Below are 17277 nucleotides of genomic sequence, written 5' to 3' on the forward strand. Positions count from 1 at the left end.
ATCTAATTTACTTACAGGGAGGGAGTTTAAAGTTTGTGCAGCAGAAAACTCCTTAAAACACAAAACAGAACATTTTCTGATCCTGAATTAACAAAACATCACGTCAGTGATAAAGAGTTTTAAAATCAGCAAAAACAGAAAATAAAATGATCTCTTTATATCACAGATTAATCATTTTATGATAACTTTAACATAAAGTGTTTTCCAGATGGAAAGTGTTAATTTAGTAAAGTTCATTAAAGTGTTGAATCGTCGTCAATGTTTTGTTCAGCCGTTCTGGTTCTTGCCGGGTCATCAGAGCAGTGGGTTGTTGTCCAGAGCAGGAGGGAACGTCGGGTGTGAGGCGTTCTGGTATCCGTTCACCAACGGCGGCGCGGCCGGGTTCGCCGTCATCATGAACCCGGGTGGAGGCAGCACAGCACCAGGGGGCGCTGTAACCGCGGCCGGTGGCCCGGCTGGGACCGAGGGCCCGGCTGGGAACGAGGGCCCGGCTGGGAACGAGGGCCCGGCTGGGAACGAGGGCCCGGCTGGGAACGAGGGCCCGGCTGGGACCGGTGGCCCGGCTGGGACCGAGGGCCCGGCTGGGAACGAGGGCCCGACTGGGAACGAGGGCCCGGCTGGGACTGAAGGCCCAGCTGGGAACGAGGGCCCGGCTGGGACCAGTGGCCCTGCTGGGAACGAGGGCCCGGCTGGGAACGAGGGCCCGGCTGGGAACGAGGGCCCGGCTGGGAACGAGGGCCCGGCTGGGAACGAGGGCCCGGCTGGGACCGGTGGCCCGGCTGGGACCGAGGGCCCGGCTGGGAACGAGGGCCCGACTGGGAACGAGGGCCCGGCTGGGACTGAAGGCCCAGCTGGGAACGAGGGCCCGGCTGGGACCAGTGGCCCTGCTGGGAACGAGGGCCCGGCTGGGACCGAGGGCCCGGCTGGGACCAGTGGCCCAGCTGGGCCCGGGGGCCACTGGCTTCCAGTGAGCCCCTGCTGATTCCAGGGCATCGAACTGGGAGACACTGGTGGGGAGATGTACGGAGAGCCCCCTGGTGGCTGGGTGGGGAACATGGAGAGGATCTGAGCGGTGGAGAGGACGGCATGTGGCGACTCTGACGGAGAAGAAAAGATCTAAACGTTACTCTGCAAAACCAATGAAAACCAACACTTTGGTGACAAAAACCTGAGTGTTTATTGGAAAGTGAAATAAGTTTTTATATATTTCTTTAGTGACGCCGAATGACGGACCAGCTGCCCAGCAACGGAAAATAAGAATATTAAGATTCACACAACTAGTTACATTTACTTGAGTAACTTTTAGGATTATTTTTACTGTGCAGTTCTCTTCACTGTCACTTGAGTAATTTCATCATGAAGCTTTTCTCCTGCTACTTCAGTAACTACATGCTGAATCAGTGATATTCTCACTGCGTATAATTTCTGGTTGTTGCTGCGTTGCCCCTTTAACCATCTGAGGAGAAAGTTATTCATCCACCGATTCCGTTTTCGCTGAAGCTCATAAATGATGATCGTTTCTAACGCGCTAATCTATAACTATAAATAATCCCATTGTTTGCAAAACTGGAACTGTATTTAAACTAATGCAGTAGATGCTAACCTGTGTTTCCTCCTGCGTTTAAGTCAAAATGGCCGACATGAAGCAGCCAGCATGATAAACACACACATCCCGTCTAAAAGCAGCATTCCTGTTTCACATTACTGGCGCAGATTAAAGAAAATAAAGAAATCAGACTGTGCATCAGGGCTATTTTTAAATGGTGCGGTGAAGTATTTGGAAAAATGTTTCCTCTGTGCCAACGTGTTGCATCTAATGCGGCTGCAGTGACGTTCTGCAGACTTACACAAGTCAGTTACAATAAAACAGTATTTTACAAACATGAGTGCTAAACTAATTTAGTCTGGACTGAACAACTAACATTTAAAAAAAAATGTTACTTAATCTTTTGAGTACTTCACAAATTAACATTAACCGGTTAATGCTGGTAAAAGTCAACGCTAAGCAGATTTAACTGCAGTAAAGACAAATAAGGAGCAATTTAAATCTGTAAAAAAGACAATAATTACAGAGAATAAAATATTATTTGGCGTTTACACTGCTGATATAAAATTTAATTGGTAACATTTGAAATGCAAAATGATTAAATATTTGAGTTACATCAGCAAAATAAGAATTAGTTACAACTTATTTCTTGCCAAAATAAACTTGCTATATTGTTTTATTTCTCCATTTATAAAATAGTGAGTCGAGATAAAGTTTACAGCAGCAGAAAAAGTAAAAGTGGTTATTTTTGTCTTATTTTGAAGGAGACAAGGGAAACTTGTTACATGTGATGCTGTGTGCTTAGAGTCAAACACTGACCAGCTGAGATTTCCTTCAAATCGTTAAAAATATACTGTATAAACGGGATTGATTTCAGAAAAGTTTTAATTTACATGAATCTACACAAATACAGCTGAGAGCGTTGTAGTAAATATGCCACACCCATAGGGGGCGGTGTAGCGCAAAGCTAAACCCTCTGTCAGCCAATCAGATTGCTACAAAACAACCACAACTTCCTGGTAGGAGTTAAATATGGCGCCACGAAGTTCATCTGTGTGGGTTAAACTAGTTTAAAATAGTATATTAGAATATAAAAATTAAAAAATACAAGACGAAGTCGATTGGGAATAACAGGTATGTGGATATACTGCCGTATTATTTGTCGCAAACTGCAACGATCGGGACCCAAATCTCAAGGTTCCTCACATGTAAACCTAAATGTGGAGTTTTCTCAAATCTCCACTTTGGTCTGACCTTTTAGTAGAATTAAAGGTCAATAAGCATAAAAATGTATTAATTTTCCCAGATATCGGGCTACATGTGGATTAGCTCTTACGCTACGTTCAATTTGAATTAATATGAATTACAATACTTGTAAGATCAACAGAGCTTTTCTGAAATTGTCTCAGAAGTCGAACCCATTCTTACTCCAGGTTCACCTTTTGTGTGACGCTACTTACAATTACCATAACAAGCTAATAAAAAACAATACATCTCTGCATTTTACGCTTTCAAAACAGAAAACGACGAGCAGCTCCTGGTACTGCCAGTTTAAAGAGACAAACCATCAGAAGCGATAGTAAATGGCTGCTGTTGATGTTCGGAACGTTCCGGAAAGGCGCTGTTGCTATGCTACAGTGCGTTACCATGGAGACGCCGGACACAGACAGGAGGACAGGCATTACTGATCAAGTAGTCATCTTTGACACAACAGTTTCTGCTCCCCATACAAATAGATTAATTTCCCCTTTGGGATTAATAAAAGTGTTTTAAACTGGAAACTTGAGAGAAAAATGTAAAATCAGACGCAGTTAGTCAGAGCCACATTTCTCACTTCTTCTTCTTCATCATCATCATCATCTGATGGCAGTTCCTTATTGCTGCCGTTTAATACAATGTGGTGAAACTAAATATAATTTAGGGAAGTGATGCTCAAACTAAACTATTGCAGATTAAGTTCAGTGATGGATCACCACAAAGCCCCCCCCCCTCCACCCCCCACTGGGATTATGGGAATAGATTAATCAAATGGCTGGAATGGCAGATTAAATTACCAGGACATTTTATTACAAATTGTTCATTTACGTCTGACTGAAGCTGTGATTTTTGTTTAGATTTAATTCATTTACTCATAATTAAGATGATGTCACCGATTCCTCATGTTTTCAACGTCACACACATAAACATTAGCATGAGGCTAATCTCACCAACTCTGGTCATAAGTAGCTCAAATTCAATTAAAAAATGCTTTATTGATTAACCATGACTTTTGAACGTCATATCATCTACCATTTCAGTTTGTCTTTTTAATACATTTTCTAAAATTTCTACATTTCTGGTATTTTCTGTCGAGATGGGGTGCTGAGTGCACACTCTTAATAAAGTTGAGAAATAATCGTAACTTTTTTTATTTTAGCAAACGGCTGCAATGAGACGGAGTGAAAGTTTAAAGGGGTCTGAATACTTTCCCTACTCGCTGCACAATGCTACTTACAGGACAAACTTCAGCTGAGCAGGCCGATATTTTTGTCCCGTTTTCTTTTTTTTTGCAATGATTCTGTTGAACCACATTTAAAAACAATGTCTGATTTTCATTGGTTCGTTTTCAGTAAATTTTTATTTATCATTGCTTTTGTCAGTTTAAAGGTTTTTTTGGCATTAACAGAGAGTTTGTGTTTATTAATCTTACAGAAAATGTCAAACAGATCAAATCTGAGTGATTTGAATCCTCAGAAATGTCTTCATGTTTTCTAAAAACATTTTTGTTCTTGACTGGTTTGTAAACTCCTGGGTTTCTTTAAATCATCTCCCTGGACTTTGTTTTATGCTCTGTCAGGTCTTGGTTAAATAAAACCGTCGGTGCGTTTATTCTCTTGGGCGACTAATCGCCTCACGTTAAAGGACGACATCCCATCCGTCCTGCGGTTCTGTTTGGGTCGGCTTCAGTGGTTTTTGATCCAAAGTCTCCACCGACCGTAAGATGTCGACTTTAACACACAGACACATAACATTAAAACAGTTTGACACCTCAGGTCTGCAGCATGAGTCTCTGCTACCTTTACATAAACAGGTCAAGGCAGATTATGGAAACGACTCTGGCGCCATTTTGTTTCTGAAAACACAAAATTATTATTATTTTTTTAATGGGCTCAGTACTCAGGAAAAGAGCACTGAAAAAAAAAGTCAGACTTTTTTCCTCTTAACTGTTTACAGACGAGGTCTAAATGGCCGCCCCAGTGTCTCTTCTCAGTGTGTCAGCGCTCGCTATGAAGCCATGTAGCGATAGCTAGCAAAACTGCTACTACCCCTGCGCACACCACGAACTCTAACTAACACACTTAGAGTCTAAAAAACCCCTCGAAACACTCTTAGTGAAATCCACAGCATCGCTGCCATAGACATAATATAACTCTTCTATTATGTCTATGATCGCTGAGCCCTCGTCTCTTGCCGTATCCAAATCCCCCCCTCCTCTCTCTCCGCGTGTCTCCGTTCTACCTAGCAACAGACCGTCGACACATTTTCATTGGTTGTTTCCAAATGTGGTACATTTAGACCCCACAAAATAAGGCGGAAATGATCGATCTTATTTCTGGCTTTATTTTGAAGTAAATAACCACAAAACCAATATAAAAGCACTACTTTTATAAAGTTTGAAGTCCGTGCTGTCCAACAGAGTTGAAATGAAAACTCGGTATGCGTCTTATAAATGCGTCACATGCTTGTACGCCACACGGCGGGCAGCGACTCCTAGGGATTCTGACTTTAAAGTCAGATTCCTTTTTTGACAACGGCTCTAATCCTTTTCAACAACTCACCAATAAATCAAATATGCAATAATTTAATGAAACAAAGTGGTTATTTTTTAACTTTTTTTTGCCTTAATAATAAAAAGGTGACAGTTTCCGAACCTTTTTAGGTTCAAAATAATAACTTTCATCTATTAACCATTTTTATTGATGAGCTCTACTTTTTCTTTTGAGTTAAATTTTTTTATTTACTTACCATGAAATTAAAATAAAACATAAAAATACTGTGCGCCACTTTCTGTTAAAGAAAAATTCAATTAAATGTGTAATTGAAATTCCCATCCTAAAAAACTAGTTTCCACTTGAGGGCCAAATTTGTACCATTATTCAGCTGCAGTTGGGGGCCACACAAAATTGTCCCAACGGCTACAAAAGGCCCCTGGGCCACAGGTTGGACACCTGGGTTCTGCCTCACCTGGCTGGCTGACAGGTGGGATGTTGTTGGGAGTCAGAGGATCCGTCGGTGGCGGAGAAAATATCTCCAACAGTTCATTACTGGGAGACGCCTGCTGACAGAAAAACAGGAAAAAACAGTTTATTTTATTTAATATGAGGCAGGATGTGACGTATTCTCACTGCACATATAAGATTTACTCTCTGGCAAACTTTTAGCTGATAGTTTCTCAGTTCATAGAGATTTTTTATTTATGCATAAAATCAAAAACCCAGGAAAAAAATCATAATAATATAAATTTTTTTGCTGTTCCCTGAACGTCACATCATGTGTTTTGTGTTTTATGCACCTGCTCCATCTGTCCTGGTGATGATTGAGGTGGAGAACTAAACACATTCTCCAGAGCTGCTCCCTGAAACAAGAGGCTGAAGCGATTAATCGAACCAAACACGATTAATCGAACCAAACACGATTAATCGAACCAAACACGATTAATCGAAGCAATCACGATTAATCGAAGCGATCATGATTAATCGAAGCAATCACGATTAATCGAATCAATCACGATTAATCGATTGTTGAAATAATCGTCAACTAATTTAGTAATCGATTAATCATCGACTGTACAATAGACTGAAATAAATGCCATTTGCAACATGCAGCAGTAATTACACCAAAACTGTACAAAAATGTGTACGTTTTGGATTTAAGATGAAAAATTTTCTTTATCTTTAAATATAACCAGAAATCCTTAATTGTCATTTTTAGCTTTACCTGGTTTCCATAAAATAAAACTTTTTATTAATCAACATGTTAGTAGACGGTGTTTTTTTTGGCTGCAGTTTCATCCTTTGCTACAAATAATCAAGCTAAAGGAATGCTGTCACTGCATTTCTGGAAATAACATTTTTATGCTTTTATTTTTAAAAGTAATTGAATTAATTGCCATTTGCATTTCTAATATTGTATACAAAAAGGCTCTAATCATTTACTATGATCCTTAAAATACTTATTTACCGTCTGTGGAGAAGCCAGACTGTCAGTCAGAGTCACTAAAGAAATATCCTGAAAACAACAAAGAGATCCCGGTGACAAACGAACAGCCAGAAACAGCCTGATAATGGATGTTAACTGTATTATGTCTGACTTGACTTGCCGTAGGCTGGTGGCTTGCCGTAGGCTGGCCGTAGGCTGGTGGCTTGCCGTAGGCTGGTGGCTTGCCGTAGGCTGGTGGCTTGCCGTAGGCTGCTGTTGATGAGACGCCTCCTGCTGCTCCACACGCCGACAAACCTCCATGATGTCCAGAATGATTGGATCCGCCTGCAACCGATAGATAAAATCACGACCCAAAACAAGATCTCTTCTTTTCCCCACATGCGACGCATTGTGACCTTTTCACGACCCCATTCCGATAATTCCAATTATTCCGATTATTCCAAGCCTACTTTGTTTTTTAATTGATTTTATTTTGTAGTTTCTTAAATTGTATTAATTAATAACACACCCTGCAATTAACCCAATTAAAAAAGTAATTATGTCCAATATAATATTTCAAATAGATTATTTAATACATGATAAATTATATGGTTCAAGTACGAAAATCAAGGATAATTTTCAAGAAATCAGCGTAAAACTGGAGCCAGAGCTCTTAATTGGTAAATAAAAGATTTAAAATAATAAATATCTTTGTTAGTTGAGTTTATATGTCTATTTATTTAGCAGAAATTGGTTTTTGAATTGGAATTGTGCTTTTTTTTGTCATTTAAAATTTAATTAATTACAGATCCTGCAATAAACTCAATTACAAAACTGAAAGAAGTCAATCACTAAATATAATTAATTCAAATACATTATATTATATCTATTTATTCAATAATTTAGCAACAAAAAAAGGTTTTTGAATTGAAAATGTTACTTATCTTGTCAATTAAAATGCTATTAGTTATGATTAACCACAGACAGTGGAATTGCCAATTCAAATATTTAAACGAGTGAAACTATTTTATATGCTCCTTCAAACGACATCCTGGTTTTGTGGCAAAGTGTGTAAATCTTCCAGAGCGATGAAACTTGGTCACATGATCCTCTGCAGGGCCGCGAGGCGTCACCTGGTGTCCCGCCTTGATGTAGAACAGGATGTACGCGTCTTCGTGTCTGTAGATGTACGCCAGCGCTCGGGGGTCCGACTTGTCTTTGGTCACCGAGCTGATCCTGGATCTGTCGTGGTCATGAAGGACAATCTGAAAACAAAACAAAGACAGAACATCAGAAACAAGTTCGGATCCAGAACTGCTTACAGCGACCAGGAAGTTCCAGTTTGTACAAGAAAACATCTGGATGGTTAAACTTTAGCTGCACTGCAAAAACACAAAACCTTACCAAGCAAGTTTGGTCTGGGTTCTAGAGCAAATAAGAGAAAACTAACTTACAAGTACAACAATAAAAATGAGCTTGTTTTAAGAAAATAATTCCTTAGTACTGGTGAAAAAGTGGCAGATTATTTCTCTTATTGGAAAATTAAAGTTACTTTAAGTCATTTTTCTCTCATTTCAAGCAAACTCAGATATTTGCATTAGAAGCTGGACCAAAGCTACTTCTGTGTTTTTGCAGTGCAGGTGAAATGCTTGGTTTGCGTCTCTTTATTTGATCACTTATTGTTGGTCTGAAGCCAAACAGTAAGGAGGAAAATCCAATAAAATGCAGTAAATTTGCCTTGAAAGCAGATCTTTGTTCACTGCAGTCTGAATATTATCACCAGACTGAAAAACACTGAAAAAGGAGGTGATGTCATTTTCACTCTCCAAAGCATTTGTGTGCCATCTGTCTGATTTGCATTAAATATTTCACCCAGGGGTGTAAAAGTGTGGCTCGTGGGCCTTTTGTGGTACTTGGAATGATTTTGTCTGGCCTCCAAGAATCATAGAAATTCAGCTACAAATGATCCAGACGGAGTCTTTTCATTTACTAATCAGGATAAAATTATTCCTGACATCATTTTCTTAAAGTGGAAAATGTTACGTCCAACATAAAGTATTCGTCTTTTACTGAAATCCTGACTTTGCTCTACTCATCTTTTATTTAATGTATTAAACAGCTAAATGTAGCAAGCATTTAGAAAGAAAGTGACCCAAAATTCTGTTTTCATAACCGAGAATAAATTTGTACAATTTGATAGGAATGCACGATATATCGGCACCATATATTACTGGCTGATATTAGTCATTTTTTGACATGTTGATAAATAAAACTGGTTCAACACAAACAACTGATATTTATTTTATCTGTTTCTGGTCAGGTTTTTTTCCCCAAACGTGTCAAAACTGTAGTGAGATATACATAATATCGGTAAATATCGGTCATCAGCCATACCAGCGATATTAATATCAGATATCAATATCGGTCCAAATGGCCTGTGAGAACTTTTGCTCAAACTGTGAGGAGAAAAAGCGGAACATGTTGTTACGTAGCTGCTGAACTGGCTGACTCACCCCGGTCCGCTCATCCAGAATCTTTAAGCCACTGGAGGAAATTTTCAGCCAGATCCTCATTTTGTGTTGACCCTGTTTCCTCGCTGAAACTTCAAATCCCTTCAAACAGGAAAATAATCACACAGGAAAACTGATCAGAAATACAGGAAACCGCAGCAGAGTCATGATGTGAAGGTTTTGTGTTGTTGAACACGCTAATGTTTGAACAAATGAAATGTTTGTGCTGGTCTTTTCAACTGGATAGATGTAATTTAATATCATTTTTAATGATTTAATGAAATATTTCATGCTCCTGAATTCAGTAAAAATGCAACAAACCAAAAAACTATAGATTTCAGCTGATAAACTGTCTAATTGGGTTATTTAGGGTTCTATCTGTTGTGACTTTTTATATTTTTTTTATGTTTTGTGTGTTTATTTCTACATTATTTAGCCTAAACAGTTGAATTCTCCTACTGTTTTGTCCCCCTGTTGTTTATAATGGTGCAGCTTTTCATCACACAGAACCACATTAAATAAATGTATGTAAAAATTATATTATTTATATAATAACATATTCATATCACATAACATATTATTTTGTATTATATAAATTATAAAATATTACATTCTATAAATACTATTAAATGTTATATGTACATATTATTTAATATGTAAATATACTAATTATATTATATTATATTTTAAGGATTGAGAACAAAACACTCCATTGTTCATTTCCAAGACAAACCAGCATAAAACAGAGGTGACACGTTTGTGTCTCACTAGCGCCCCCTAGACTCAGGAGGCTGTAATTGACTGCAGGAGGGCAGCAGCTGTCAGGATGGACCAAAAGTCACAAAGCAGCTGACTCAACATTTCATAACTTCCTATTAAAACCACTTTTATAGCACAAAGTAAAATAAAAAAATACTAATTCCAGGTCCAGCTGATGCCATTTTTATTCATCTACTTTTCAATGTTATTTTCTGTGAGAGAAATAACAGATTAATTTACCTGCTTTTAGCAGATTACCTTCAGTTTCATCATGGAGTCCAGCAGCATCTTCTCTCCCTGTGGGTCCGGCACCAGGTCCAAACCGATCAGCTTGGCCTTGTAGCGGACCCCGTCCCCTTCGTACCGGGACCTGGTGTCCAGAACCGGTCCTGAAAGTCACAACCAAAAACAAAACCTTCAGCAGAAACGAGACGACAAAGAGCTGCAGGAGCAGTGAAAAGTTTCATGTGCAGTAAAAATCTAACCTTTTAATTTGTTGATATGAAATATAAACGTATTTTTCACTTTTCCACACATTTGTTGCTCATTTTACTAACAAAAACTTGTCAAATCATCAGATTCTCAGTAACTTTTTATAGCGCTTACCTCAGCATGTCTCAAAGTGACTACTTCAGGTGCTTTTTTTATATATCCTCATAAAAACATAATTTTCTTGTAATGGTTAACATGTCAGGAGCCGATTTTCTTTCCTTTTGGTGACCAAACGTGGAGAATATCCCAGACTTAGCGGGACGACTCACGACATTAATCAGCTCGACGTAAAAAGCTTCCTCTACTTACAAAATAGTTTAAATAGTTTCCAGTGTGTGTTTGTGATGTTTCTAAAAACCGCTGGAGCAGCTGGAGGACTTCCAGAAGTACACAAAGGACAGAGAAGAAGAAGTTCTACCTGTTTCCCATCAGGAAAACAAAACTCAGCGCCGCCATGTTTAGCACGTCTTCGTTCACTCCGTCTCCGTCAAACTTATTTTAGCTAAAACTAACCGCATAACGAAACCTGAGAAGACGTTACTGGAAATAAATAAAAACGGTAATTAACGGAGAAAAACGATAGCTAACTGGAACCATAACGAGCGTTTATAAAACTAACTAAAACAGACCGAAATCATAGATGTAATATCCTTCGTTTTCGTGTTTATGAGTAAATTTATTAGCCGTTCGAACTGATGTGAAGAGTTTACGTCAGCTGTCGACAAATTACGGCAGTTCATAATCTACGTGGTGGTGCTAATGCTAATACGCAAAATGGCGACAGCAAATGTTGGGAGCAAACGCCAATCAGCCGGTTGCTCAACATACTTTTTTATTTAAATGATGTTTTCCTTTGAGTATTCATTACCCAGTAGTTATATACATAATCATAGCTCTATGACTTTTTTTTTTTAATTCTGCACTTATAATGAAACAAAGTATGAACAATATGAAACAACTAACACAACTAATAAAAACTAAACAATATTTAACTAATCAGAGGAGGGCAGAATACCCAGAAACTGTATTCAAGTAAGAGCAGCAGCACTAGTTCAACATATTTGTACTTAAGTAAAAGTAAAAAATAGACGACCAAGAAGTTACTCAAGTAAGAGTAAAAATGTATTTGGTACAAAATTTATTCAAGTACTGAGTAACTAATCAAATGATCAATCCTTTGATATTTACGAATTATATCATCAGACGGACCAAAATATAAAGTCAAATGGAAATTTAGGTATTTTAAAGAACAAAATGAAAATAATTCATATTAATAACAAAATCAGGCAAAAGAAACATGTTTCCAAATCAGTTTCTTTCTATAAAAAACTTATAAAACTTTAACAAAAACTGCAGGCGTGTGTCTGTGTTTGGTGAATTAAAACATGTTTGTTTTTCATTCAGTGGATAAATAATCCAGAAATTTTACTCAAATAAGAGATACTTCATACTAAAATTACTCAAATAAAAATAAAAAGAACAGCGTAGTAAAAATTCTGCTAAGTAAATGTAACTAGTTGTTACCAAAGTCTGCTAATAAAAACTAATAAAAACAAGCAAATACGCTCTAAAAACTAATTAAAACTAACGTACAGATAAAAAGTCATTACAAAATAAAACTAAACGTTACAGTTAAAACACACACGTTTTAAACACACAGGTTTAAAACGTGTGTTTTAAACTTTTCTACCCTGGTTTCCATCCTGAATCTGTACAGCGCCATCCCTTAAACTACAAATATAGCAACACGCCCTTTGCCTCGTCTGACGTTCTCCTGAGACTAAACTTCAAACTAAACTCTCATACCTCTTGTCAAGTATGGTGGCCAGCTTCTGACAGCCTCTTGGCCCTGTGCGAGACAGCTCCCGGCCGTTTGCGCCGTCTCAGTCACAATGTTTGTTGTTTCCTTGACATTCTGCAAAAACCTGGAAGCTTTCAGATGTTTTTCCTGCCAAAAATAGAAACTTCTCACCATCAAGATTCAGCAAAAACATGAAAATGTTTGCGGATGCAGAGGAGAGTGCCTGCTTTGACTCACCTGCAGGGAATCCATCTTCACTTTGACCCAGCTGCCTGGCCTGTCCCGCTCACAAAGCCGCTGGGGGTCAAAGGTCAGGCTGCAGACTCACTGGTGATATATTAACATCCGCTGGGAGGCCCACATGCATGGGAACGTTTTCAGCAGAACGAAGAGGCAGCAACAGGGAGGATCTCCCTCAACGGTGCACCTAAGGTCATGCATTTCCCTCGACGACCGGCTCTTTGGTGGCATTTTCCTAAAATAAACCAATTACAACCAGAAAAAAAAACAAACCAAAAAGATTGGAGCGTCTGCAAAATACTTACAATAATTTTTAAAAAAACTATCTACAGACTGTGTTTTATTTTTACATGACGCCGAGTTATGTAAGGTGAACATTGAGGTTAATATGTAATAAACACATGAAGGGAAAGCATTTTATGATGTAATTCAGCGTCTCGGATAAACCAAAAGCAATTAAAATAGTTCCAGTGTCAGCTTGGGCCGTCATTAAAACTGTTAAGTTTCACTTTTACATCTTACAGAAGTTTTTTTTTTTTTTTAAATCACACATGCTGCTTTACATAGTTTTCATGTGACGTCACTCTAATGGGAACTTTGTAGCCGACAGCCATCTTGGTAGGCATGGGCTATGGAGCTGCTACAACAACAAGCTTATAACTAGCTCTGACCTCGTTCCTATCTAACTTATAACCAGAGGAGGTACAGTAGCCAAAAATTACACTCAAGTCAGAGTAGAACTACATCAACATATTTTTACTCAAGTGAAAGTAAAAAGTAGTCGTCCAGGGAATTACTGAAGTAAGAGTATGAAAGCATTTGGTAAAAAGTCTACTCTAGCACTGAGTAACTGGTCAAATTATCAATCATTTAAGGCTTAAAAATTACACCAGAAGGACAAAAATATAAAGTTAAAAGGAAATTTTGGTATTTTAAAATGCTGATAATTCATATAAGGAACAAAAAATAACAAAATCAAGCAAAAGAAAATGTGTCTGGTGAATATTTGGTTAAAATGTGTTTGTTTTTCATTCAGTGGGTAAATAACCCTGAAATTTAACTCAAATAAGAGTAGAAATACTTCATAATGAAATTACTCAAGTAAAAGTGAAAAGTACATTGTAGTAAAAATACCTCTAAAAGTACTTTTCCCCCAAAAAAGCTACTCAAGTAAATGTAACTGAGTAAATGTAACTAGTTGCTACCCAAATCTGCTTGACCAATTAAACATTACAACTGTTACTCACCCCCAACTTTTGAGTACTCTACCCACCTCTGTGTAATACTAGTGATATTTACTGTAGTACTTTCTGCCGAACTAGCAAAGTTAGCTTAGCTAATGTAGCTTTTATCTGCTAGCTAAGACGGACATGTAGCCTATGTGACGGCCCTGGGCCTTGTAGGCTGGTCTTGTTGTCCCTCTTTGTGCTCCTCCCATTTGCAGGTGTGCCTGATCGGGTGATTGGAGTGCAGGATACTTAAAGCTGGCTGTCTCCGTCTTTCAGCGGCGCTGGGTGGCTTGTCACTGATCGTTGGTGGTTTGTCGCCTATGGCCCTCAGCGTCCATCCTGCAGAGGCAATGGTAGTTGCCAGGCCCCAGCTCCCCGTCTTTTGCACTTTTGAGTTTCTTTTGTTTTGATAGTTGTTTGTGTTAATAAACATTTACTTTATTTCACTTTAACCATGGTATGGTTTCATGTTTTTGTTATGACATTGAGCCAGTCGTAACAAATGGGGGCTCGTCCGAAGCAAGAATTCCTACAGTTTGTAAACTTGATGGTTTGAATGCGTGATGTTTTGTCATTCATCTTTTTTCGTGTTTGTAGGAGTGAGCACTGACGTCACCATTTGGGTGTGACACGTTTTTTTTGGCCGGCTTGTTTTGGGCAGCTGTGGCGTATTTGGTAGGTTGGTTCAATATGCAGGTGAGTGAAATGTTTTTTGAGCTTGTGCATCAGTGTTGGTTCTATTTTAGTGACTGTGTCTCCTGCTAGGCTAAGAGGTGCTGTCGCTTTAGACTTCACCTGTTTATTTTGATAGTGTCGTGGGGGTTTGCGGTTAGCGTTCACTGTGCGAGCAGTGATCTCGGGGGCAGTCCGTAAGATTAATTTCTTACTGGTTTGGTGCTTAATAAACCCGCCGCCGATCCACGTGAAGAGCCAGGAATCAGTTTATCAGGTGAGTCGTGGCAGGCAGGTAAAGTATAGTGGGGACATGGTTACTTTGGACCCATTGTGCACTTGTTTCAATTTGTTTTCACTTCACGCTGTAGTTGGCGCTTAGCTGGCGTTTTTTCTTTCTGTGACGTGATTAATTTTCGTCCTGAAAATGGAGTTTGACCTGGAAAGTTTTGTAGCTGATCCCTCTTTGGAGAAGTTTAATAGTACTACTAAAAACGATCTCATAGCCATTGCTGCTCATTTTAACATACCTGTGGTTAAACAAGAGAAAAAGGGGGTTATTAAAGGACGTTTATACGCCGCATTGGTTGAGCAAGAGGTTTTGCCACCTCCCGCACCAAACACACAGGGTGAAGTTGGGCCGTTTTACCCTGAAGTGCGTAAAATGGAATTGGAATTGGAGATGCGTCGTTTGGAGCTGCAACATCAAGTTGAAATGCGCAAACTGGAATTGGAGGCAGTTGCGAAACGCGACTCAGCGCGCGGTTCTGCTGATCAGGACAGCGGTCTGGCAGGGGCCCAGTTTGACATTAATAAATGCATTCGTTTGATTCCACCGTTTTCAGAGTCGGATGTGGACAAGTATTTTGTCTTGTTTGAGCGTGTGGCTAAGACACTCAAGTGGCCTAAGGATGTTTGGCCGTTGCTTTTGCAGTGCGTATTTACGGGTAAAGCACAGGAAGCCTATGCCTCGATGTCACCTGGTGACAGTTTAAATTATGATAAAGTGAAGAGTGCAGTGGAAAAGGCTTACGAACTCGTACCCGAGGCATATAGACAAAAATTTCGCCGCTTTAAAAAATCCGACAATCAGAGTTACACGGAATTTGGGCGTGTAAAAACCGCTTTGTTTGATCGGTGGTGCGCTGCACAGGAGGTAAAAAACTTTGATCAGCTCCGCGATCTACTTTTGCTGGAGGAGTTTAAAAACGGGTTGCCGGAAAACAACATAGCAACTTACATCAATGAGCAGAAAGCTAAGACCGTGTCTGAAGCTGCAGTGTTGGCAGACGAATACGTTCTGACGCATAAGGATTTTTCAGATCAGGTTGGTTTCAGACAATCTTTTGGGCGAAGCGAGTACCGCATTGATCGGGTTGATGTCGCTGAGCTAAATGAGGCCAGACGATTTAAAAGTCCGGTTGTTCGGGATGATCGGGTTTGTCATTATTGTCACAAACGCGGACACATTAAGGCGGATTGTTATCAGCTTAAAGCTGAAATGCAAAGGTTTGAGACTGCTCCTAAAGGTGTTGGTTTGGCTGCACCGGTGCAGAATCATCTAAAGGACGCGAAGAACGTTCAGCGTTCTGAAGTAGGCGTCTCCTATCTGCCGTTTATTCGTGATGGGTATGTGTCACTGCCAAACAGCACGGAGAAGGTTCCAGTTAAGATCCTTAGGGATACTGGCGCGTTTGACTCTTTCATTAGAGCTGATGTTTTGCCGTTCTCGGTTGAATCTGAGACAGGTGCCTGTGTTCCGATGCGAGGAATGGGATTAAACGTCTTGTTTGTTCCACTACATAAAGTATATCTCGACTGTGAACTATTTACGGGTGACGCACAGTTGGCTGTGCGCCCTGCTTTGCCGATTGACGGAGTCTCTGTGATTTTAGGTAACGGTTTAGCTGGGACACATTTGTGGGCGGAGACTGTGCAGTTGGATGGACTTGTTAAGTCGGAGACGATTAAACGAGTCATTTCTCAGACTGACGAGAATAACAGGGAATTCCCGGATGTTTTTACCGCATGCGCAGTTACTCGAGCCATGACGCGTGCTCAGAGCGGGAAAGAGGAAAAATGTGTGAAAAAAATGACTCTTCCTTTGTCCAGTTTTCCCATGTCTCTGTCTCGCAGCGAGTTCGTGGCGGAGCAGCAAGCTGATGGTTCTCTCAAGAATCGCTTCGATCAGGTGCGCCCGCTGAGTGAAATCACAGATTGTGCATGTGGATACTTCCTGCAGGACTCGTTGTTGGTGAGGAAATGGTTACCCCATGCTGACATTGTGGGTGAGCCAGTATTTCAAATAGTGGTTCCCACTAAACTCCGCTCCGCAGTGTGCAAAGTTGCTCATGACGAGTCGGGCCATTCTGGAGTACGTAAAACGTATGACCGGGTGCTCAGACATTTTTTCTGGCCGCGTATTAAAAAGGACGTATCGTCTTACATTAAGATGTGTCATGTCTGTCAGCTCATTGCTAAACCTAATCAGACTTTGAAACCGTTCCCATTACGCCCAATTGTTGCCGCATCTGAGCCGTTTGAGCACTTAATAATTGATTGCGTTGGCCCGTTACCTCGCTCAAAGGCTGGGTCATTATATCTGCTCACTGTCATATGTCAAACTACACGTTATCCAGCAGCCTATCCATTACGGTCAATAACTGCTAGGTCAGTTGTACGTGCGCTCACTCAGTTTTTTTCGGTGTTTGGCATCCCTAAAGTCATACAATCTGACCAAGGAACGAATTTTTCATCACATTTGTTCAGTCAGGTTTTGAAGCAGTTACGGATCCGACACAGTAAAGCAACAGCGTATCATCCAGAGAGTCAGGGGGCGTTAGAGCGCTT

At 39.9% G+C, this 17277-nt stretch overlaps 2 protein-coding genes across 3 annotated transcripts; both read right to left on the minus strand.

Moving 5' to 3' along the window:
* Nucleotides 1-141: 141 nt before the first annotated feature.
* On the minus strand, nt 142-6920 carry LOC145551386 (uncharacterized). 2 transcript variants are annotated; one of them, XM_081605979.1, is made up of 4 exons: nt 6767-6920; nt 6099-6161; nt 5771-5864; nt 142-1097 (listed from the first exon to the last, which is right to left on the minus strand). In XM_081605979.1, exons 2-4 carry the CDS (start codon nt 6105-6107, stop codon nt 295-297), a joined length of 906 nt encoding a protein of 301 aa, XP_081462105.1. In that variant the 5' UTR covers nt 6108-6161; nt 6767-6920; the 3' UTR covers nt 142-294. The 2 variants fall into 2 exon arrangements, with proteins under 2 accessions (XP_081462105.1, XP_081462106.1); XM_081605980.1 differs by having other exon boundaries at nt 5771-5861; nt 6767-6919.
* On the minus strand, nt 6802-12836 carry LOC103463133 (disabled homolog 2-like). Its single transcript, XM_017304336.2, has 7 exons — nt 12524-12836; nt 12292-12433; nt 10252-10382; nt 9238-9336; nt 7858-7989; nt 6906-7069; nt 6802-6814 (listed from the first exon to the last, which is right to left on the minus strand). The coding sequence occupies exons 1-7, from the start codon at nt 12536-12538 to the stop codon at nt 6802-6804; spliced, it is 696 nt and encodes a 231-aa protein (XP_017159825.2). The 5' UTR covers nt 12539-12836.
* Between the last annotated feature and the right edge of the window lie 4441 nt (nt 12837-17277).

This window comes from Poecilia reticulata, chromosome 4 (genome assembly GCF_904066995.2).
Source record: "Poecilia reticulata chromosome 4, P_reticulata-male-v2, whole genome shotgun sequence".
NCBI lineage: Eukaryota > Metazoa > Chordata > Actinopteri > Cyprinodontiformes > Poeciliidae > Poecilia > Poecilia reticulata.

Bases quoted from the DNA above. Each gene is read 5' to 3' on its own strand.
- LOC145551386 (XM_081605979.1), bottom strand. The intron at 1,098-5,770 runs GTGAGGCAGAAC...CTTCTCCGTCAG, and splicing joins CCCACCTGTCAGCCAGCCAG to AGTCGCCACATGCCGTCCTC.
- LOC103463133 (XM_017304336.2), bottom strand. The intron at 9,337-10,251 runs GTAATCTGCTAA...TCCTGTTTGAAG, and splicing joins ACTCCATGATGAAACTGAAG to GGATTTGAAGTTTCAGCGAG. The intron at 7,990-9,237 runs GTGAGTCAGCCA...TTTTGTTTTCAG, and splicing joins TTCTGGATGAGCGGACCGGG to ATTGTCCTTCATGACCACGA.